Source organism: Stenella coeruleoalba (assembly GCF_951394435.1).
Source record: "Stenella coeruleoalba genome assembly, chromosome: 14".
In the NCBI taxonomy this organism is placed as follows: Eukaryota; Metazoa; Chordata; class Mammalia; order Artiodactyla; family Delphinidae; genus Stenella; species Stenella coeruleoalba.
In genome coordinates this window covers 50,049,743-50,074,058 of record NC_137160.1, presented here as the reverse complement: position 1 = coordinate 50,074,058, position 24,316 = coordinate 50,049,743, and the positions used below count along the sequence as shown (strand labels likewise).

The window sequence follows — 24,316 nt, the reverse complement described above, 5'->3', positions numbered from 1 at the left end:
ATGGGAATTCAACCCCAATTCTGCTGTTCAGAATTCTATGATTCCAACTCTATACTTTAACAAGCTCTCCAAGCAAATGCATACACTTTCACATTTGAGATCCATTAACACAGGCCATTTCTTATAGTACCTGCTACACTTCAGTCCACAAGAGGGATGGTATTTCCCATATGCTATTATACATCCAGTCAGTCTCTCGGTTTAGTTACAAATGAGGATGCTCCAAGCGTCCTCCAGGCTAAGACTCAGAAGCTGAAAACTGGCTGCCCATGGGCCAGATATATATAAACCCATTTTAGAATTTAAAAACAGTTTTTAAAAAATAAATAGCCAATATTTAACAATGAGGTTCACAGTGTCACTTGAGAGGAAAAAAATCTAGATTCACAGCGTCGCTTGAGAAAAAAATTGGACCTGGCAGCACTGGGCCAGCAACACATAGCTGCCTCTTGCAGATGGGACCCCAGACTCTGGGTGCCACGGTCCCTGCTGCTCCTCCTGTCCCCCCAAAGTCACTCCAACCTTGAGGCCCAGGGTCAGCTGCTATCACCAACATACTTGCACTGTTTTTTTTTTTTATAATAGAAAAAGAGGAAGTAACCGTTTTGCATCTGTATCCATAAAGAGAAACCACAAGAGCCACAGGTTTGTTTCACAGTGCGCTGCTTCGTGGAGACGGGGGATGATATACGCTAACGGCGTGTCTGTGTCCAAAGACCACACCTACGACGTCCCTCCCATGGCCCCTTGTAAGATGACCTGGTGGCCCCTGCAGGCATTTCCACTGGGACCCACGGATCGTGTGTCTTCCCTGGACTTACTGGGCGATTCTAATCAGCGTCCTCTGCAGAGGATGTGATCAGTTTTCTCTTACTACATGCCAGACAGGGGGGTGGGCAGTGCCCTGCTAGTAGGGCTACCGATTTCTCCACATGAAAGAATACAGAAGTGCTGGGTTTTGTGCCAGTTTATTCTGGCTCCTTGTATTGAGGGAACACTGAAGAACTCCTGCTCATTGACGAGGCTGCTTCCCAGTGAAATGTGTGCGCAGAGGCGGGGAGACTGCCTTTCGGAACAGTGGCAAACACCTTGCGAGCTAACGCCTGTGATTTTGGAGTTGCTGCCGAGAGTGCTGTGACGGGAAGGACCCTGTGGCTGTCCTTCAAGAGTGCTATTTTCAAACCCCAGCACTTGCCATGGGTGCCCTAAACGGGCAGGGGCAGGAGTCCTAGGTATCTGAACCCCAACATCAACACCATCCTGAAACAATGTGAGAAGGAAGACACTTGCTGGGAATTCCCTGGTGGGGGAACTAGGATCCTGCATGCTCCGTGGTGTGGCCAAAATTTTAAGAAATTAAAAATTAAAAATAAATAAATAATGTAGTTAAAAAAAAGAAGACACTTGCTAATGGCATCCGAGATACTGCCACCAATTTTTCTCGTGGTCCACTCTGATACTTTCCAATCACAGAATAAAACTTAAAAAAGAGCGCAAAGGGTCATATACTGATACACCCAGGCTCAGCAAACCTCAGGGTTGGCAGATTTAAAGAGTAATTACCTAAGAAAAATGCTACCGTCTCTGAAAAGGATGACAGGAAAATACTTGGGGCCACTTCTCCCAGGACCCGGCCCACCTGCTGGTCCAGCGTCTCCCCTTGGAGACGTTCATCTCTCTTAAAAATAAAAAAAAAAAGTTAAACACGCGACATTAAAGTTTCTCAATTACAATGCCACCTCTTTGCTTCTTTGGTGCCTTGTGTTAACCTGATGGTAAAAAATAATGATTAGCAGCATCTACTTGTTGTTTGTGAACTTTATACAGTAAAGCAGTGAGGACCCCAAACTTCTCATGTTGATTCATTTGGGATATTTCTGAAGCCCGGAGCCAGGTAACAGGTGAGAATCTAAAGGAAGGATTGAATCAGGTTATCAGGAAAATACAAGCAACGCAGGCTGCAGGTGGCTGGACCTTTAAATAACACTCCTACATGCCACTGGGTCTCTGCCCAGGTAAGCGCTACAGGACAAGGGACCCTGGGAAAACCAACGGATTGATGTCATTTTTTACATCAGTGGGTCCTGTGTTGACCTTTTGCCTTTTAGTGGCACCTCTGACAAATCCCTCATTCTTCTACACTATATTGAGAATCATTTTAATAGCTGTTGTGCCCAAAATATTTTCTACAAGCGTGTTAGCCCTTTTTGCACACATGTTGCACATATTTTAAAACCAAATTCTCACTTTATATCTATGCCACCAACCAAAGAGAATGTTGGTCTCAATCTTCGTGGTCTCAAAATGTCCAGAACAAGTTACAGGCACCAATAAGCAACACAGAGGAACGGAAACGAAGTCTCCACGTGTCACACTCAAATACTCCACATGGAGCTGAACAGCCGTATGTGGAGCCTGGTACTTGGTCAGACGCTGTGAGACTCTGCAACGCACCTGGTAGGTCTGGACCAGAATGAAGATGTTGTCCACTCCCACGGCCAGCACCAGGAATGGGATGACTTCTATCACAATGAGGGTGAAGGGGATCCCAATGTAGCTGAAGATGCCCAAGGAGCACGCCACCGAGCTCAGCACGATCAGGATGCCCGCAATGCCCAGGGAGATTTTCGAATCCACCTGGAGACGCCACAAAGACATAGATCCTCATTTAGGGTGTTTTCTGTCCTGTTCCTAAAAGGTCCTCATTTTCACCTCTTTACCTGGATATTGCCCATCTAGATTTAAAAGTACGGTTCCCGGTTTGAGACAAGATATGAAAAGTTGTCTAGGTCTTCCCTAGCAACATATTTTATCAGCTTACATTCTTAGGTGATGGCAAGTTAGAAAAAAAACTGGATTATGTGAAATAAACTTTAAGTTGAAGATAAGAAATTGGAACTAAAGAAAACAGATGCAGGAAGCAGAAAATGTGACAAACAAGTAAAACACAGGACACTTTAAGGTAGTTTTGAACATAATGAATTAGGATTAAGCAGAGGCAAAAACATGCCATCACGCTGTGTACTGTCATTTCCCTCTAACACACATATACACACACATGCACACACACACCTACACACCCCACTTACCAGAAACCTGCTACAGCTTTCGATATGCCCCAAGGCTATGGAAATATATAAAAACATGATGCCATAGCTGATTAGAACAGTGAAGATATCGCTGTTACTTTCACGGTTTATTTCATCTTCAATACTTCGTTCAGCCTTAAAAGAAATGGTCAGATTTGGATTCTTGTAGTTTTTCACAAAATTAATAAACCTAAAAGGGTAAGCAAAATTTTGTATTTTTAGTTAAAACTTAGTGACAACTAAGTAAGGAACTTCTTCGTAACGTCTACGACACAAAAGCCACACTTAACCCTTATACCTCGTTAGGACCTTCTACACTGGCAAGTAGAAGGTAGGACACTTCCAGATTACGAAGTTCCAGACATGCTGAGTTTTCCAGTATTTAAAACAGGTTTAGAACAAGTTTAAAAACTGCTTCATGGTCTCACTTCTTTTTTTACTAAAAATGATTTCTAAAGGAAGTATATTATACTACAGACATATGCTCATGGAACAAAAATTTTAAAAGTTGATCTACAGATTCAATGCAATCCCTATCAGAATCCCAGCTGACTTCCTTGTAGAAAGACAAGCTGTTCTAAAATTCACATGGAATTGCGAGGGGCCCAGAATAGCCCAAATCTTCTCTTTCAAGAACAAAGTAGGAAGATTCACACTTCCCAATTTCAAACTTACTACAAACCAACAGGAATCAAGACAGTGTGGATACAAGCACAAGGCAAGGACGGGCACACAGATCAAAGGATCAGAACTAAGAGTCCAGAAATATGCCATGTATCTGCCTTCACCTAATTTTCAATAAAGGTGGCAAGACTATTAATGGGGGAAAGAATATCTTTTCAACAAATGGTCTGGGGCAACTGGAGAGCCATATACAAATAAATGCAGGTGGACCCTTACCTCACACCATGTATAAAGATTAACTCTTAACTTAATGGATAAAAGACCTTTTAAATGTAAGAGCTAAAACTATAAAACTCTCAGAAGAACACACAGGTGTAAATTTCCAGGTCCTTGGGTTAGGCAATGTTTCTTGGCTATGACACCAAAAGTATGAATAACAAAAGAGAAGATAGATAAATTGGACTTTACTGAAATTAAAGACTTCTGTGTTTCAGAGGATACCATCAAGAAAGGCAAAAACACAGATTGGAGAATGGGAGAAAATATTTGCAAATCATACATCTGATAAGGGACTTGTAGAATATATAAGGGACTTGTAGAATATATAGCAATTCTTATAATTCGATAATAAAAATACAAATAACCCAGTGAAATAAATGGGCAAAGGATATGAATAAACATTTTTCCAAAGAAAGTTATACAAATCGGTGCATGAAAAGATGCTCAAATTCATTAGTCATCAGGGAAATGCAAATCAAAACTGCAATGAGGGAATTCCCTGGTGGTCCAGTGCTTAGGACTTGGTGCTTTCACTGCTGTGGCCCGGTTCAAGCCCTGCTTGGGGAACTAAGATCCCGCAAGCTGTGCAGTGTGGCCGAAAAAACAAAATAAAACAAAAAAACTGCAATGAGATACCACTTCACACCCACTAGGATAGCTAGAATCAAAAAGTCAAATAATAACAAGTGTTGGCGAGGTGTGGAGAATTTGAAACCTCCATACACTGGTGGGAATGTAAAATGGTGCAGTCACTTTTTTTTTTTGGCTGCGCCGCACAGCACGTGGGATCTTAGTTCCGCAACCTGTGGAAGCAGAGCCTTAACCACTGGACCACCAGGGAAGTCCCATCGGTACAGTCGCTTTGGAAAAAAGTCTGCCAGTTCCTCAGAGTTACCGTATGATCCAGCAATTCTACTCCTAGATATATACCAACCAAGAGAAATGAAAACATGTTCACACAAAAACTTGTATATGAATGTTTGTAGTATTATTCCTAATAGCCAAAAGGTAGAAACAGCTCAAATGTTCATCAACTGATGAATGGATAAACAAAATGTGGTATATCCATAGGATGGGATATTCTTCAGCCATAAAAAGGAACGAAGTCCTGACACAGGCTACAACTTGGATGAACCCTGAAAAGATTATTCTAACTGAAAGAAGCCAGACCCAAAAGTCCACGTACATGATTCCATTCCTATGAAAGTCTGGAATAGGAAAATCTAGAGACAGAGAGTAGATTGGTGGCTGGGTAGGGCTGGGTGTTAGGAGGGTGACCAATAAAGGAGATGGGATTTCTTTCTGTGGTAAAGAAAATGTTCTAAAATTGACCATGGTGATGTTTGCACACATCTGTGAATATAGTAAAAGCTACTGAACTGTACGCTTTAAATGGGTGAACTGTATGGTATATGAATTATATCCCAACAAAGCTGTTCAGAGTCCCTGTCTTCCTCGGTCCCCTCTTCCCATTCTCTAGAGGTTATACCACAGCTAACCGGTTCCCAGGTCACTTGTTTGATATCTTTTCTAGGCATGGATGGCATGCATAGCATATATTTGTCCAAACATGCTGACTGCAGTTTTTAGTCACTATCTTGAACCATTTATTTGTCTCACCATCTTTAATGACGAAATAATATTCTACTGTACTTCTCCCTACTAACGTACACTCAGCTTGCTCAGGTTTCGCTGTTAGAAAAGAATGCAAGGAACATTTCTGCATAGATACTTTTGCATTCTTGTTGCAGGGATATGTATTAAAAGAATGTTTATAGGTAAATTTATTAATAGATTTTTTTTTTCATAGCACCACCAGTACCAAGTGAAAAAAATGGCATAACTTAGATCTACTGTTGGTTAATGTAGTTGAACTAACTGTAAATGCTTTCTGCTACGGTCCACCTTCCCACAGAAAGGACAGCTTGTTTAGACCCTGTGAGCAACTCACTCTCTTTCCCAGGCCTGGGCCTTCTGGAGCTTCTCTGTATCGTTACGGTAATTATTGACAGGAAAGGTAATCACAAGGGCTGTGGCGTTATTGTAGTTTTCATCTAGAAAGGAAAAAGGTGACATCAAAAAGCAGATTACAAGCGTGCAGAAAACTAGATCAATACGAGGAGAAAATCACAAGCCAGTTAGGTGCCTGGTTTCTCATGGGGCTGAAGCCTACACACACCTGAGCTCGAGGAACACAACAGGAGATCTGGTGCCTGTGTAGTTCAGCTAGTGAAGAAAAAGGACCCTCGTGTGGAAGTAGGCACAGTTGTCATTCATATCATCATTACTACACGGCACGTGCATGGTGACAATTTCAAACAGAGCGGAAAGGTGTTCAGGGAAAAGCCTCTCTCCTCCCTCAGTCCCCGTCTGTGTCTCAGCTCTCCTCCCCACACCATGGCACTGTGACTCCTTCCAGCCACGGTCCACGTGCATAAGCACAGTCTCCCCTTCCCTCCTTGTTTACACAAGCAGTGACACACTCTTCTGCAAATGCTGCTTTTAAAGGCATATCCTGAGAATGCTCTGTTTTAGTACACAGAGAGTGTCCTTATTCTTTTTTCTGCTGTATGATATTTCCTAGTATAATTTAACCAATCTCCAGTTGATGGCTATCTTTTTGGTATTATATACAGAATTACTACAAAGAATAACCTGATATTTCCAATATGTACAATGTAATTCGTAGAATCAATTCTTATAAGTACAATCACAGAATCAAAAAATATGTGCATTTCTAATTTTGATAGATGCCCCCCAACTGCCCTCCAAAGAGGCCTCCTGTTTTTCATTTCTTTCTTCAACAAAATATTTACTGAGACCTACTTTGTGCCAGACATTATCTTAGAGACTATGGATACATCAGTGAGCAAAGGAGATAACAATCTCGGTCTTCCCGGAGCTTATATTCCAGTAACCATTTATACTTCCACCAACAATGTGGTTTCCCCACATTCATCCACAAAAGATTTTATCAAACACTTAGATCTTTGCTAATCTCTTATGTAAAAGATTGAAGTGAGAGGCATTTCACTAATTTGGAGTGAGGTTCAGCATTTTCCCCATATAACTGAAAGCCACTTGCATTTCTTCCTTTGTTAACACTCATATGGCTTCTGCCCACTTTTCTTTTGGGTGGCTGACCATCTCTCTTTTCCCCAAGAGCTCTCCACGTATTAAGGAAATGCTGTCTGTTATGTACACTAACTTTTTTTTTTCTCCAGTTTGCTGTTTGTTTTTTAAACTTTGTTTGTTCTCTACACAGGAATTTTAAATTCTCACGCAGTCAAATTCATCAGTGTTTCCTTCTGTGGCTTCTGCATTGTGTGTCCTGCTTAGGAATGCCTTCTCCATTTAAAAATTATTTTAAAAAATTCACCCTGCATTCTCTCCTAGTACTTTAGTAGTTTCACTTCTTATATTGTAGTCTTTGTTCCACTGGAATTTACTCTGGTGGAGGGAATAAGGTAGAGAACAAATTTAATTTTGACGGCTGTGGCTACCCAGCTGGTGACACCATCTTTTCCCCACTGATTAGAAACCACACGGTGTTACATAAGGCAGAGTAAAATTTACAGCTCACAACTTCTCCCTTCCCACTGGATGAGGAGAACATCTGGCTTCTTCTTTAGGCTGGAGAAAAACTGTTAGGCTGCCTGTAATTAGGCTTCAGATGCCAAAGCTGTCACATGATTCACTACCCCATCACACCTAATAGAATCTGCTCCAAGGTGCTGCAGGAACCAGCAAAGAGCAAACCAACCGCCTCTCCCACTATAAAAGTGTTTGAGTTCTTAGCCAACTGGTTTAGAAGGAAAAAATCTATCCACTTTGTTTCTTTTCCCCCATCTCACATATTATCTCTCCCCCATTACAGATGTTCTTAACCAGAGGGCTACAGACTCCACAGGGGCTCTCTCAACGAGTTTCAAGGGTTCCATGAACTCCCTGAAACTGAGCAACGTATTACGTGGATGTACACAATGGCATTACTCTGGGAAAACGTCCTTAGCTGTCAACAGCTTTCCCAAGAGTAACCTAAAAATGGCTAACACCACTTCCTTCAAATGCACAATAAAACCCAAAGCTGAAGGAGATACTATATTTGGGACCCCATATACTGGGTAAATAATAAGAGTGCTCGATTGATGAAATCTTCGTAATTACCACTTGACTGTTAATGACAGAACCAAGACTACTTTATCTAGCAGGGAAAGTAGAAGCTTCTCTCACCATCGTAGCCTCCTAACACAAGCCACGGGAACACTGGTCCACCAAAGGTCCCCAGGCAAGGATCGTGGAGCAGACTGGTGTCATTCAGGGAGGCGGGAGCCCTGCCAAGAATGCAGAAAACACCACCCAATTAGAACAACCTTAAGACGCCACAGAGACCGAAACGCTTACGCAGCAGTCATGCGGCGGATTAGGAATGTGGGCCTGAGGTTGGTTCCTTGGATGAATAATAACAGTTCAGTAGTTGCTTGTGGGAGCTCAGCATCACTGAGAGACAGGCACATACAGTGCAATGTGGTTGATGTCACCTGGTGCACAGAGGAGGGGGCCACTAATACGTGGGGAAAACCGCCACCATGAAGAAAAGAGCCGTACAGGCCAGGTCTCTAAGGCTGAGGGGGGATTCACCTGGGAGGGAAGAAGTGAGGGCTTCCACACACCACACTGGTGGGAAGAGAAGAAAGAGCGTGAGGACAGGTACAGGAAAGGATAGAGTGGACGGCGGCCTGAGGGACCACAGGAAGTCCTGGGTCTAGAGCATGGGGTACCCATGAAGGGGGGCCTCCCAGGCAGGGGGTGGGGCTAGGAAGGAAGAGGGAAGCAGTGGGAAAAAGGGGTAGGCGCCATGCTAAGCAGTTTGGATTTTTATCCTGTAGACACTAGGGAACGATCAGATTTGGGGAAAAGGGAGGTCATGAGCTGTTTGACAAAGATAACTCGGGTGGCAAAGCGGAAGGAGGTCTGGAAGTAGGAAAGAAAGAAGCAGGGAGACCAGGCCAGGGACGCCAGCAGTGCAGGAGAGACAGACAACCGGTGACAGGGAACCAGCATTTCAGCACAGAAGTCAGGCGGACGCTGGGCACAAGTGAAGGTCCTCGTATATAATGTGAACCACCGCCCTTCAGCGCCGAGGGACAAGGGACGGGCTCAGGTCCTGGGATCAGGTCACTGCTGGGGGCAAACGGCAGGGCTGCAGGGCTGCCTAGAAGCTGAGCCCTGTCAACCCATACATGTGGGGCTCTGCTGCCACACTGCGGGCTTGAGGGCTCATGCTGAGGTTAAAACCCATACGAGCTACGTGAGGAAGAGTCCAGGCAGCCCGTAAGCGGTAGGCGTTGATGCCATCATGTGATCGGGGGAAGCAGGAGGTCTGTGCTTGGTTCTGGGCTAGCCGGGCTCCTGCAGGGCCTGCGTGCCCCCAGGCGGAACAGCCCAGGGAAAGGTGGAGGGTGAGGAGGGAGTTGAGAGCTGGGGACACACAAGCGGAACCACAGACAACACACACCTCTGCCGCCCAGGAGAGGAGGTGCTCACGGTGGTGTTTCCACACCTGTGTGAACCACGCTCCCCTCAGGCAAAACACCCATCTCATGTGTCTCCCCTGTGGCCAAAATTCTGTTGATATTTTATTTTGTAAAACAAACAGAGAGAAAATAACTTTTTTCTTTAAATATTAAAGTTAAATAATACTGAACCTTTCTTTCCAATTGCCAGTGGCCACCCTGTACCACCTGTCCTTTGGAGAACACTGCTTCGGGTACACGGGCTACACTTATTGTTTCACGGGCTTGTGTTTATAGATGTGACATCCTGAAGAGAGTAAACACAGCCCAACCATCTAGAGTCAGTCATATTACAGTAACAAAAAGAGACGGAACCTAAGGTCACCAAACCAGGCCAGAAGCTAGAGCTGTCAAGATGTGGTTAACTGAGCAGCACGTTCACAGGTGACAAGGAATAATTTCTCTGCTTCCATAATGAAGAAACAGCCAGGGCTTCCGTGGTGGCACAGTGGTTGAGAGTCCGCCTGCTGATGCAGGGGACACGGGTTCATGCCCCGGTCCGGGAAGATCCCACGTGCCGCGGAGCGCTGGGCCCGTGAGCCATGGCCGCTGAGCCTGCGCGTCCGGAGCCTGTGCTCCGCAACGGGAGAGGCCACAGCGGTGAGAGGCCCGCATACCGCAAAAAAATAAAAAAGAAACAGCCACAGTGGTGGTCTGATTGGCTGAACAACTGTCTCTGGGCCAGATCAGGCCAAGGTACATGGATGGCATCCAGAGACGGCAGACGCAAGCCGCAAGCCGCTCCTCCTGCCACGGGACAGGCCTAAAGATCACCTCACAGGTCACCAAGCACGGCTCCTCTGTGTCTCATTCAAGCCATACACGCACCCTGCCCAGCCAGTCGAGCCTCCGAGGCGAAGCAGCTCAGTGCCCTCCGGCCTAACTGCCTCTACTCCAGCCCCCCCTCCTCGAGGGGATGCTGCACATTTTAGAAACTCAGTATCATGGAATAAACTTATACTTGAAAGACAAGAAAAAGCACGACAGGCTTCTATTTTTGCACTATTTAACCAGCTCAGGAATGCCTGGGGCGGTGCAACTATGTGTTATCAATCCAGGCGGGAGTCAGGGGCTGAGCGGTACCTGCCGTTCCTCAATGACACACCACGAATGCCTCGCCCCAGGGCCTTTGCACCTGCTGCCCGTCTACACGGAACACTCCCCCCACCCCCCCACCCCAACTCTCCCAGGCCTCCGTCTTCCCTTCTGCTGACCAGGTCTCCACTGCACCGAGAGCGGCATGCCCTCTGCACTCCCTGCCCTCGCCCAGCTTCCTTTCCCCATTGCATCGCCTCGACCTGGCACCGTCTCAACCCGGCGTCAGGGCCAGCGGCTACTGTTCACCCTCTGCCTCCCTTCATTAGAAGGAAGGCTTTGCCGGGAGGATCCCGCTGTTTATCCCTGCTGGGGCTCCAGTACCTTCAACGGCGTGTGGCCACAGCAGGGGCTCCAGTGTTGGAGGAATGAAGGAAGGACTGTCCCCGCCACTTACCGAACGCAGTACAGGAAGTGTGTGTGGTAATCCGCGTACACAAAGAAGTAGTCTCCTACTTTGTGGTCCAGCACGGAATGGCTGTTCTGGAAGTAATTTAACACGCTCATGATGGTGCAGTGCTTGTTATACGGTGAGAGGGGGGCCAAGCAGATGTCCTGGAGTGTCACAGTCTCATTGTTGTAAGATGCAGTAATGTTCTCGATGGCTGTTTGTAAGTCAAGAACCTGAAGGATGATTTTTAAAATAAACAAACCCAGAAATGTATCAGTTTTCCCTCAGAGGCTGACTAACCGTTATCGCCTGGAGGAGTCAGAAGGTAAAGAGGATTTGGCGAAAATCCTTCCTGAGACAGGGAAGGCTGAGACACATGACGGTTAAAAAAAAAAATAAAATTTTTTTTTTTTAAAACATATTTTTGGTGACTTCCCTGGCAGTCCAGTGGATAAGACTTCACCTTCCAATGCAGGGGGTGAGGGTTCAATCCCTGGTTGGGGAGCTAAGATCCCACATGCCTCGCAGTCAAAAAACCAAAACATAAAACAGAAGCAATACTGTAACAAATTCAATAAAGACTTTAAAAATGGTCCACGTCAAAAAAAAAATCTTAAAAAGAAAACAAACATATTTTTGCTGAGGAACAGCAAACTGGGATGGAGACCCCACCTGCAGGCACCCAGAGAGAGGAGGGGGCACCACGACAGGTCAGATCCCAGCGCAGGACACACGAACATCTGCCCTCCCACCCTTCTCCACAGGGACCCACGAGGCCACAGAGGGCAGCCTGGGGTCATCTGCCTGATCTTCCTGACACTCCCTCCCCTCACCAACAAATACCACCTTCCTCCATACTATGGTTATTTATGTATATTCTCGTACTTTCTAATAGAGAATATATTCCAGGAGGTAAATGACAACATTTGCACCTTTTGCAACAAGCTAGGAAAAAGCAACAGACAGTCATTGGGTGGAAAAAAGATCCTACTAAAGTCTTGAGCATATTTTGATGTTTTTTCAAGCCATCAAGACTTTCTGTAGGGCAACAGCAATGTTTAAAGGAAAAACCATGCAACTGTGCAACTGTTCATTAAAAAATAAGTGGATGCAGTTTAGTTACAGATAAGTGTGATAAGGGAGAACGGGCAGGTTTAAAAGCCTTTGTAAGAGCACGGGATGGATCTTGTTCCAAATGCACCTCCCACCAAATGCAGGCAGGGAGCCCACATTCAGGCAACACTAAGTTCATTCCTGCAGGCGGATCAGCAGTGATCCAGCAGCTCCTTCCTAGGTCCCCAGGACAGCGTAAGAGGCTTTATCCCTTTGGGTCCTGGTGTATTACTTTTTAATTATCACGGGAAAAAAATCCATAAGTTCCTAGGTGAATTATAAATACATTCTGCTTCAAAAGAGAAATGCTCATCTCAATTTCAAGCAAGACCATCTGTATGAAAGAAATACCAAAGCGGTCTACAGTAAATTTTTCATTAAATTCAACAGCTATCACTTTTTTGAAAAGTAAGTGAAAAGCGCCTTTACCTTTATCATTAAGGTTCACAAGATAAACCACCACACTCAGCCCCAAACCCACATCAAGTAAACTGGTCAAAAGCCGACAAAGTGCCGCGTCCCCCGGAATTGATTTCTGCAAAGAGCAGATTACCTGGTGCAAGATGTCTACGGCAAGTGGAGGCCCAAAGGGCACGTCGGCTCCAGAGGGGTAGGGATGGTACATGTGCGGCTGGGTGAGGGGGGCTTGGATGATGAGCTGCTCGGTGCGGAAGAAAGGTCCGAAGTGTGTGTCGAAGTACTCCTTCTCCCGGCGTGCCTGGCTGCCGGGCGCAGACCAGAGGTCCACCGGGTCTGTCGTGACCTGCACAAACACCAGGCCCGAAGAACAGGCGGCGATGAAGGCCACGGAGAAGAAAACGATGCAGCCAGGGTGTTGGACGCAGAACAAGCCCCACCGTGTGAAGAGTCGCTGTAGACGGGCTTCGAAGGCGGCACCCAGAGAGTCACAGCAGGACGGCCCCCCTGGAAGAGCGGGATAGGAAGAGAGGGTGGAGGTTAAGAGCCAAGCCATTCCTGAAAGTCGGAACGGGGAGAGCATCAGTTACCACTGCCCATAACGGGACTAGCGCCCACACAGGACACACCGGGACGTGCACAGGACGATCCCCTGCCCGCCCCCCACCAGCTACTTGTCTGCTCTGGAAGCGGCCCTGCTCACCTGCCCACACCTATCCCCACCCCTAGAGGAACGGTGCTCACACACAAGCCTCGGAAAAGCAAAGTGCTCTCAGCACTCTGTCCAGAGCAGTTCCCTCCAACCTTTCCTGCTACCCCGGCTCTCAGCCCGCCACGCTGGCGCCTCCACAGCTCTCATCCCAGGCCAGGATCATTCTACTGCTATTATTAACTGCGTGGTTCTGATCTGCCACCCTGACCAGGTTGTTAGTGCCACAAAGGCAAGGACCCTGTCTCCATCACAGCCATGTCCTCGGCACGAGCTCAGGGCCTCTCCTGGAACAGGCATATAAACGTTTGTTGAGGAAATGAACACTCTCGTGCCAAAATGGTCCCAACCCTTTTAGTTAAGTACCAATGTGCCTACCTTTGTCACTGGCATTTACAGAGAAAGCAATATTGCCATCAATGGGGGTGTACTCGGAGACAAAATACCGTTTTCTGGAAAATAAAAGCATGCAAGTCGTGTTCGTGGACCTCGGCACAGTGAGGCTGTTCTTCTGACATTCCCACACGAGCTTTCCCATTGAAAGCTCACTTCCTCATCCTGTTTGCTTCCTCCCTAATTGGTGCCTGCCTTCCCTTAAGTTCTCTTGCTCTGGGTCTCTCTGCTCATCAGTCTCAGGGGAGAATTTATGAGGGTATTAAAAAAAAATTAATAAAGGATAATTTCACCTTGTAGCCCTCATTTACATTTAAAAGTTTTAGGTTCTTTAAAAACACAGTAAACACTATATTGCAGGAGCAATGAGCACATTTAGTGCCTAGATCTTGGTTTCTAAACACCACTCTCCAATGAAAGGAACCAGGACTCCTTGCAGAAGAGGATGCTTCTAGGGCTGGAGCAGGGAAAATAAGAGAACATCTTGTGATTCCAGAAAATAAGAACAAGCTTGAGAATTGGGGGTGGGGGTGGGGCATGCTTAAAAAAGCATAGGAGCCACCAGAAGATGCTCCCAGTGGTTGAAACTGGGAAAATTTGAGCAATAAGATAAATGATGATACTGAACAGAGACCACAGAATTTTTTTTAAAAGTCCACGATGTAAACGTAACTGAATAAATAAATAAGTAGAGGAGAAAGGATAACTCTGTACAGAGTAAGCCCAGTTAGTAAATGGAGAAGGAACGAGGGAAATACAAAGGCACCAGCAGGCAAACACCACAGGAAATAAGTGCTGAAGACAAGATCCACGGATGGATGCTAAAATCAGTGGGCGACAGTTTGAGGAGAAACAAGGTATTAACATAGTCTCAACATACCTCCTCTAAGATATTTATCAACTCCAAAGGGAGAAATAGTAACTTCACCATTACTGTAGTAGAGAAACCCAGCAGACACCTTCTTAACGATCGAGGCTAACCTCACCAGTGATGAGACATACTGACATCATAAGCCCTTGATATGATACATTGAGAAAGACACGTCACTTCTGTGATATTGTCAAAAACACCTAACCTCAACCTAATCACAAGAAAATATCAGATAAAGCCAAACTGGGGCACATTTTACAAAATAACTGACCAGCACTCATCAAAAGTGTCAAGGCCATAAGAGAAAAGGAAAGATGAGAAACTGTCACAGATTGGAGGAGATGAATAAAACAAAAAGTGAACGTGACATGGGATCCTGAAACAGAAAAAGGGTGTTAGAGAAAAAACTGGTGAAACTTGAAAAAAGACTGTGGTTTAGCCAACAACAGTATACCAATGTTATTTTCATGGTTTTGATTAAATTATATTCCATGGGTGATGTGCGTTGTAACACTAGAGGAAGCCGGTAGAGGATATAAATAAACTCTACTATTTTTGTACCCTTTTGGTGAGTCTAAAATTATTTCAGAATAAAAAGTTAAAAAAAAACGTGCTGTCCTAAGTCAAGACGCAGGTATCTAAGAGGATACAGTATCGCATCTGAAAGGATCTGAATCAGATTTGGCTCAGACTCTGTGTTAAAGAACGGGCTGCTTTAAATCACATGCCATTTTGAATAAATCAATGAAACTGACTTCCAATGTTTCAACGGCTAAATAGGCTTTTGATTATTGACTAGTTGCAGGGCATAAGCAATTCATGGCATGCTATTCATGCAGATATTCGTTTCCTATTCTAATGAACCAAAGTCTACCGAGCGAAAGCTAGAAGTGCCACTTGGGTAATTTTGCTCTTCTTGTCCTGGAGGAAAAACAAAACGGATTACCTGTAGCACCACACGGCAAAGAATGCACCAAAGAACACGAGCAGGAATGCCATGTAGGTGCTCCACATGATGACGTACATGGCGTCCAGACCCAGGATTCTCCAGGGAACAGGAGGGGCGGGGGGCTGGGGCTTGGGCCCACAGACGATCGAGCAGTCCTGGCAGCTGCAGGGCCCCGTGACCTCATCCACGGACTCGTTACAGCCCTTGGTGGCATTGTTCATGGGTTCCATCTCATGGGCTGGAAGATCTGTGGGAAGGATTGTGTTGAGTGAGAATCTCCATTACAAAAAAAGCAAACACTACAAGGCTTGTGTTAAATTATATTTAAACCCAATGATAAGCACACTGAGAGTAACACAAATGGAAGAATAAAAAGGACTGGAGGTTTCTGGGTGATCAAGTTATGTTTTGCTGCTTAGTCCTGTAAAATTTTAAGTTAACCTCAATAACTCTGGGCATAGGGTTTGTCACCGAGATCCAAGTCCACCACATTCCACGGTAAACCTCCAATCAAGTTTTATCTCCACGGAGGAGCTAGTCTAATGCTCTGGCAGAGCTTTTGAAAAAACTTTTTTTAATAAACAGCTTATTCGTTCAATTCTGTAGCAACACCTGAAGGCAATTCTTCTATCTCCACTCCCATGCCCAGCCCCTAACCAACCAGGGGCAGGATAAATGCTCTAGTTACCTCTCTCGCTGGAGGAAACTCTAGGACCTAGTGATCTGAATTTATCTTCCTACTGCAGGTTAAGGTTCCTGGGCTTTAAAAAAATCCTAAGTACAATACACCAAACGTGGAGGTCTTCATCCCCACCTGAAAAGATGGGCGTGATGGTGAAAGGCGCCTGGCCGTTGTCCTTGTTGAACATGTACTCAATCCAGTTGGTGGCGTTGCAGGCTTCGGCCTCCTTCCCGCACAGCAGCCCCAGGGCTTTCTCGTTACTCGAGGGGGCCTCCACGTCCCTGCAGGCATTGTACATGGCTGGCAGGGGAGGAAGGGAAAAGACTGAAGCCGAGCTGCTTTAATTCACCAGATGAGATCTTACCGGAGGCCTCTCACGTGTGACCTTGGAAATCCAGACACACTGCAAGCAGGAGTCTCGGGCTGGGACTCGGGACAGTAAACACTAAGGGCGGGAACAGAGGTCACCTCTGAAACCAGCTTGTCACCCTACAAGTAACATCAGGCCAGATTCCAAGCAACTTAAAAGTCAAAGACAGGAAAGGCTTACGTCATCCCAGTATCACCCCCAGTGCATGCAACAGCATACTGAAGGCCGAGCAAGGAGAAGCTAAGGACCTCAGTGTCTCTTCAGCCAGCAAAGCTGGTTCCAGGAAACTCTACAGCTGGAGAACGACGGCACTTCCAGGGTAAAAATTGGTTTCAGGACAGACTTCACATGTGAATGACCCCAATACCACTCTCTTTTTGGGTTTTATTTTAGTATGCATAAAGACAACACACGAAATAAGAATGTCAATGACATGTTGCACATAAGGAAGCAGTGGTAATGGGTCCTATCTTAATATTCAATTACCAGTCCCTGCTTGTTAGAAACTTCCCAGGACCTTCTTCCCCCAAACTTTAAGGAGATACTTATAAATTCATTGTGTTTTATCCTCACTCTTGAAAGACAATTTAGCTAGAGCGATAGTAGCTTCTTTAGAACTATGATAATTCCATTGCCCTCAGGCCTCTATCACTGCTGGTTAGAAAATCTCCAATTGTCATTCTTTTGAAGTGATTTCTATCTTTTCTCTACTTGCTTTGAAGTGATTTCTATCTTTTCTCTACCTGATATTTGTCTTTGGAATTTTATAGTTTTCATGAGCTATATTCAGGTATGGATTCCTTTTTTAAATAGCTTTATTGAGATAATTCACATACCATACAATTCACCAATCTAAAGTTAAAATCTAATGGCTTTCAGCATATTCATAGATATGTGCAATCACCACCACAGCCAACTTTAAAACACTTTCATCACCTTAAAAAAAGAAACCTGGTATCTTTAACTAATGCTCCCTACCTCCCCATCCCCTCAAGCCCTAAGCAACAATTCATCTACTTTTGTCTCTATAGATTTGCCTATTTTGGACATTGCATATAAATGTAATCATATAATATATAGTCTTTTGACTGGCTTCTACCACTTAGCATGATGTTTTCAAGGTCCATCCATGTTGCAGCATGGATCCATATTTCATTCCTTTTTATGGTCAAATAATATTGCATCGTATGGATGTACCACATTTTGTTTATCTATGTATCAGTTGATGGATATCTTCGTTGTTTCCACCTATTATGAACATATGTTTTCATTTCTCTTGTGAGTGGAACTGCTGGGTCATATGGTAACTCTATGTTTGTTTCAGGAACTGCCAGACTGTTTTCCAAAGTTACTGCACCATTTTACATCCCCACCAGAGTGTATGAAGGTTCTAATTTCTCTACATCCCCGCCAACATTTGTTATCTTTTCGATTCTAGCCACCCTAGTGGGTGTGAAGCGGTACCTCATTGTGGTTTTGATTGGCATGTCCTTGATGACTAATGATCTCAAGCATCTTTTCATGAGCTTATCGACCATTTGTATAACATATTGGAGAAATGTTTACTCAGATCGTTTGCCCATTTTTAAATTGGGTTATCTACTTATTGAGTTCTCAGAAGTCTTTGTATATTCTAGATACAAATCCTTTATTAAATACATGATTTGCAAATATTGTTTTCGCCTCTTTTTGATGGTGTTCTTCGAAGCACAAGTTTTTTGTTTATTTATTTATTTTTTTTGCGGTACGCGGGCCCCTCACTGTTGTGGCCTCTCCCGTTGCGGAGCACAGGCTCCGGATGCGCAGGCTCAGCAGCCATGGCTCACGGGCCCAGCCGCTCCGCGGCATGTGGGATCCTCCCGGACCGGGGCACGAACCCGTGTCCCCTGCATTGGCAGGCGGACTCTCAACCACTGCGCCACCAGGGAAGCCCAAGTTTTTTATTTTGATGAAGTCCAAGATATCTATTTCTTCCTTTTGTTTGCTCATGTTTTTGCTGTCATATCTAAGAATTCATTGCCAAATCTGAGGTCATGAAGATTTATCTTGATGTTTTGTTTTTTTTTAATTTTTAATCCTGATGTTTTCTTCTAAGAGTTTTCTAGTTTTAGCTCTTACATTTAGGTCTTTGATCCATTTTAAGTTTTTAAATGCAATTTTTAAAGGTCACACTCCATTTAAAGTTACTGCAAAATACTGGCTATATTCCTCATGTTGTACAGTACATCTTTGAGTCTATCTTATTCCCAATATTTTGTACCTCCCACTCCCCCAGGTTTATATGCTGCCCCCCCTCGCCACTGGTAACCACATTTGTTCTCTATATCTGAGTCTCCTTCTTTTTTGTTATATTCACTAGTTTGTTGTATTTTTTAGATCCCACGTATATAAGTGAGATCATACAGTATTTAATTTTGTCTGTCTGACTTATTTCACTTAGCATAATGCGTCCATCCATGTTGCTGCAAACATTTTAAGTTAATTTTTGTATATGGTGTGAGGTAAGGGTACAACTTTGTTCTTTTGCATGTGGCTATCCAGTTGTCAAAGACCACTTGTTGCAGACTATTCTTTCCCCCATTGAATGGTCTTGACACCCTTGTCAAAAATCAGATGACCATAGATGTATGGGATTATTGTCAATTCTGTCTCATTTCTTTGTATGCCTACCCTTATACCAGTACCATACCATCTTGATTTCCACTGGTTGCTTAGTAAATTTTGAAACTGGGAAGTGTGATTCCTCCTATTTTGTTCTTCTTTTTTAGGATTGTTTTGGCTATTCTGGGTCCCCTGTAATTTCACGTGAATTTAAAAATCAGCCTGTCCATTTCTACAAAGAAGTCAGTTGGGATTCTGATAGGGATTGCACTCGCTCTGTAGATCAATTTGGGGAGTACTGCCATCTTATAACAATATTAAGTCTTTGATCCATGAACACAAGATGCCTTTCCATTTATAAAGATCCTCTTTAATTTCTTTTAATAATGTTCTTTAGCTTTTAGAATATGTTTCACACTTTTTTTGTTACATTTATTCCTAAGTATTTTATTCTTTTTTTTTTTTGCGGTACGCAGGCCTCTCACTGTTGTGGCCTCTCCCGTTGCGGAGCACAGGCTCCAGACGCACAGGCTCAGCGGCCATGGCTCACGGGCCCAGCCGCTCCGTGGCACGTGAGATCCTCCCGGACCGGGGTACGAACCCATGTCCCCTGCATCGGCAGGCGGACTCTCAACCACTGCGCCACCAGGGAAGTCCATTTTATTCTTTTTGATACTACTGTAAATGGAATTTTTTTTTAAATTTCACTTTCAGATTGTCCATTCCAAGTGAATAGAAATACAACTGATTTATATATATATTCTCTCTTTTCTTTTTTTGGCCACGCCATGTAGTATGTGGGATCTTAGTTCTGCGACCAGGGATGAAACCCACACCCCTTGCAGTATAAACAAGGACTCTTAACCACTGGACTGCCAGGTAAGCCCCTATTCTATTTCTTCTTAATTTATCTGGTTTGAGGATTCATTTTCTTTTCATAAGCCTGAAGATTCATCTCTCATCCATTTTGGAAAATCCCCAGCCATTATCCTTTTACTTACTGTCTCTCCCCAGCTCTCTTACCCCCATATGTCACTTTTAATGATTTCCAGAACTTTATATCTCTATGCTGTTTTCTGAGTAATTCCCTCATATCTTCCAGCTAACCATTTGGTTTTCAGGTTTTAATTTATCAAATATTTCAAGGATACGGAAAATATGCAGAATATGATTCTCATGTACTTGCCACCCACCTCTACCGATCTTACTATTTTACAACATTTGCCTCAACATTAACAAAAACACATTATACATATAGCTGAAGCTCCCTCACTATCCCTTCCTATGGGCATCCACCCTTCCCCAAGGTAATCACAATCCTGAGTTTGATGTTTATTTTTCCCAGGCACGTTTGTGTACTTTTATGATATATTGTATCCATAAATATGTAGTACTGTTTAGTATAAACATACTACATATGTTCTGTTACTTTCAGTATTTTTAAGTGTCATTCACGTGACTGACACAATCCTAATTCATCCATTTTAACATAACAGACTATGACTATGCTTCAGTATACTGATCTGTTCTCCTCTTAATTAGCCCTTAGTGTCTGCTATTCATGTATCTTCTTTGGTAAGGTGTCTGTTCAGGTCTCTTGCCCACTTTTCAATCAGGTCGTTCACTTCCTTATTGTTGAGTTTTAAGAATTCTTCATATATTTTGGGTAACAGTCCTTTATGAGATTATGTCTTTTGTAAATATTTTCTCCCTGTCTGTGCTTGTCTTCTCATTCTCTTGATGTCTCCAATTTTTCATGATCACAGAAATGCTACAATGAACGTTTTTATATGGTTCTCCCTCCTTACATGCATTAAGAGTTTCTCTAAGGTAGGCACCTCTAAGTGGAATTTCTGCGGTGAGGGTTTATTTATCTTCAAGTTTACCAGGTATTGCAAAACTATTTTTCAAATGGTTTTCAAACACTCACACCAAGTTACAGTTACCAGTGGAGTAGTATATTAGCATTCCTCTGCCTCTACATCCTCACCAATATTTCGAGTTGACCAATTTTTAAATCTGTGCCAATCTGATACATGAAATGGTAGCTCACTGTTTTAATCTGCATTTCACTGACTGCTACAGATGCTAATTATCTGTATTTATAAATCCTTTCACTTCTGGTGTCTGCTTTTCCTCTCTTGTCTAGAATCCTTTCTTACCTTAAAGTCATAAAGATATTCTATATTTGCTTCTAAAAATTTCCAAGATTAGGATTTTTACTTTGTTAATCAAAAATAAAAATTAGATGAATAATTAATTTCTCACTCCATTTATCAACTAGCCCACTCTTTCCCTTAATGATTTGTAACAACACACCGGTATCAACTGTCCACATGGATGGTTCTGTTTCTACACAGAATGATCTCTCTTCATCCTGTCAGGCTGTCTTTTACGTCACATCTTTTGGTAGACTTATTCCTAGGTACCCTACTTTTTGTTGCTTTTGTGAATGGGATCTTTTCTCTAGTAAGTTTTTTTGTTACGTTTTTAACTGATCATTATAATTAAATTTATATGTTGCTCTTATAGTCAACAACTTTGATGAATTATTTTCTTATTTTATTTATTGTTTTTGGGCACATTCTTTATTCAGCTGCATCTAATCTTTTAATCTACTTAAATGACGATTCCTTTTTTTTTTTTAATTTTTGGCTGCATTGGGTCATCGTTGCAGCATACGGGCTTTTCTCTAGTTGTGGTGAGTGGGGGCTACTCTTCGTTGCAGTGCGTGGGCTTCTCATTGCAATGGCTTCTCTTGTTGCGGAGCACAGGCTCTAGGCACACAGGCTTCAGTAATTGTGGCACACAGGCTCAGTAGTTGTGGCGCACAGCTCTAGAGCGCAGGCCCAGTAGTTGTGGTGCATGGGCTGAGTTTCTCCATGGCATGAGGGATCTTCCCAGACCAGGGCTCGAACCTGTGTCCCCTGCATTGGCAGGCAGATTCTTAACCACTGCCTGCCTGTTATATATCTTAACCACTGTGCCACCAGGGAAGCCCTATAGTTCTATTCCTAATCTGTTCATTCTTTTTTTTTAGTGTCCTATTCTTATAGAATTCTTTCATTTCAGTCATTTTCAACAAACATGACATGGTCTTTTTCAGATTGTTCTATGATTTCTAGTTGCTGGGGTACCCTTTCTCCTATTTGTTACACCTGCTTACTTTCTCTTCTCGTGATCTGTTTCTTCAAGGTCAAAAATCTCTCCTCTGCCAACTAGTTCTACCTTCCACCCCATCTCCTCAGTCTTGCAATAATTCATGAAGTTATGCCTTTCATGTCCACTAGAACCAAAGTTCCAATGGTTTCTAAAATGTACAGAAATAAGCTTGCACATACTAAAAATTTCCATGTGGGAACTTATACTTAGGAAGGAGTTAAAGCAAATACTTTAAGGAGATTGTATAAAAGGTTGTAGCTCAAGTCCCAGGATACAAGCAAAGCAACAACTCACATTTCAAGGCCAATGGAACTAAAAACTGTCATTTTCACAGAGTTGACAGGACAACAAAAAGGGACAATTTGATCCACTGTCCTGATACCAAATATAAAAGAGGAATAATTTAGAAGTTTACTTACCATTGGCAAAACTCTCTCCAACATAGTACTGTAATTCTTTTACGTTTGTTTTTGTCTGGTTTGTAACAGGATCAACATAATCTTCCACTGCTGTAACGTTCAGAAACTGACTTTGTCGAGGGCTACATGTCAGCTCACAAAACAGGTTCATTAGGTTATAAAAACAGGATGGACATCTAAAAGGAAAAATAAACTGCTCTATGATTTCACGGATAATAGGGCCAGCAAAAAGATGATTTAAAATAGACAAAGAATGTTTAAAATTTATTGTAAAATGGCAAATGGATTACCACGAGGACATATTAAACCCAGCAATTCCAAACCTAAAACCTCATGTTAAAATAAAGACACCTCTTTAGAAACTGCCCTAATTACTACATTTGTGCTGCCCAGATGTAATTTCAAAAAGAGACAAATGCTCTCTGATTCTGCACTTTATAATTCAGACATGTTTTCTCTGTCTTGAAGTTAGAAGGACTTAGAAGCATCATGGTGACAATTCTGATTGAGAAGAAAAAAGGGAAAAAATGAGATTTACACATTAGTTTTCATCTTAAAACCTACTGAAGGGCTCTCTTCCGATCCCCAGATAATCCTAGGCTCTCTCTAAACACAAGAGGATTTCCCTGTGACATGAGAAGATAAAGAGAACAGCAGTGGTGTCCTCTGGCTGCATGCATTTCAGAAGCACCTGGGTTTTCTTAAGAACCACAACTGTCTGCTGTCTTCCAGGTTCAAAGTTTAAGCTTCTAATGTTGACCAGTTATGTGGCAGAAGACCTCTCTCTCCTCTTTGGTTCGCCGTTATCTGTAAAAGCTATTGCTTCATCAGACTTGCATTCTTGCAACAAAACCAATCAGGATTGCTCTCTATTCTGAACCCATCCAGACGACCACACGTGACACAGAACAAGGAAGCTGTGGTCCCAGCCTTCAAAGCCTCTGGTCTAGTGAAGGAGCAGACACCCACACTGACTTGCTTTCAGGAGTTCCGTGCTTTACTGTGACAAACAGGAACGACAATTACACCATTCAAACAGAATTCGCTCTTGCGGTGCACAGTTTTCTACTACTTTCCATAAATTACAAACCTCTTTCTATGTTACTCCATTTAATCTGTACAATCATCAGTTTGGACAGCTGCATAGTATTCCATATTAGCAACTCACTGTTTGCTATTATAAATAAAGCTTTGCTACCTCTGACAACACGGGGAAAACTTGGTTATCTTTTGATGTTTACGCCCATAATACCTCACATAGAGCAGGTGCTAGATAAATATATTTTGGCTAACTGACAGCTCCAATCTGGCTACAGCAACATCAACTAGTCTTCCTTCCACAAGATAAGCTGGTCTGATTAGAGTCTCAACTTTCTGATCTATTATATTGTTTGTTGTCCTAGAGAACAATTTACAGATGGTTTTTCACTCTATATTGCCAATTGAAAATCTGAGAAGAAGCTAAGTTTCCGAGTGGACACCGACTTGTGCCCTGTCACCTGCAGTGACACCTACATAGAGAAGCACATGTCCTTCCCATCCGCCTTTATCAGGGTGCTCAGCATGCTGATCTAAA

General features: G+C 43.4%; 1 protein-coding gene across 3 annotated transcripts in view; it reads right to left on the bottom strand.

Annotated features, from left to right (window-relative positions):
* Nucleotides 1–24,316, bottom strand: part of NPC1 (NPC intracellular cholesterol transporter 1) — a 46,766-nt gene that overhangs the window by 9,961 nt on the left and 12,489 nt on the right. For all 3 annotated transcript variants that reach the window (XM_079942103.1, XM_079942104.1, XM_079942105.1), the window contains 11 exons: nt 22,741–22,916; nt 16,321–16,488; nt 15,504–15,753; nt 13,672–13,745; nt 12,721–13,091; nt 11,061–11,287; nt 8,226–8,326; nt 5,944–6,046; nt 3,090–3,279; nt 2,455–2,637; nt 1,564–1,678 (listed from right to left, as the gene is read on the bottom strand). In XM_079942103.1, the coding sequence (XP_079798229.1) occupies nt 1,564–1,678; nt 2,455–2,637; nt 3,090–3,279; nt 5,944–6,046; nt 8,226–8,326; nt 11,061–11,287; nt 12,721–13,091; nt 13,672–13,745; nt 15,504–15,753; nt 16,321–16,488; nt 22,741–22,916 (1,958 nt within the window). The remainder of the gene's footprint in view (nt 1–1,563; nt 1,679–2,454; nt 2,638–3,089; nt 3,280–5,943; nt 6,047–8,225; nt 8,327–11,060; nt 11,288–12,720; nt 13,092–13,671; nt 13,746–15,503; nt 15,754–16,320; nt 16,489–22,740; nt 22,917–24,316) is intronic.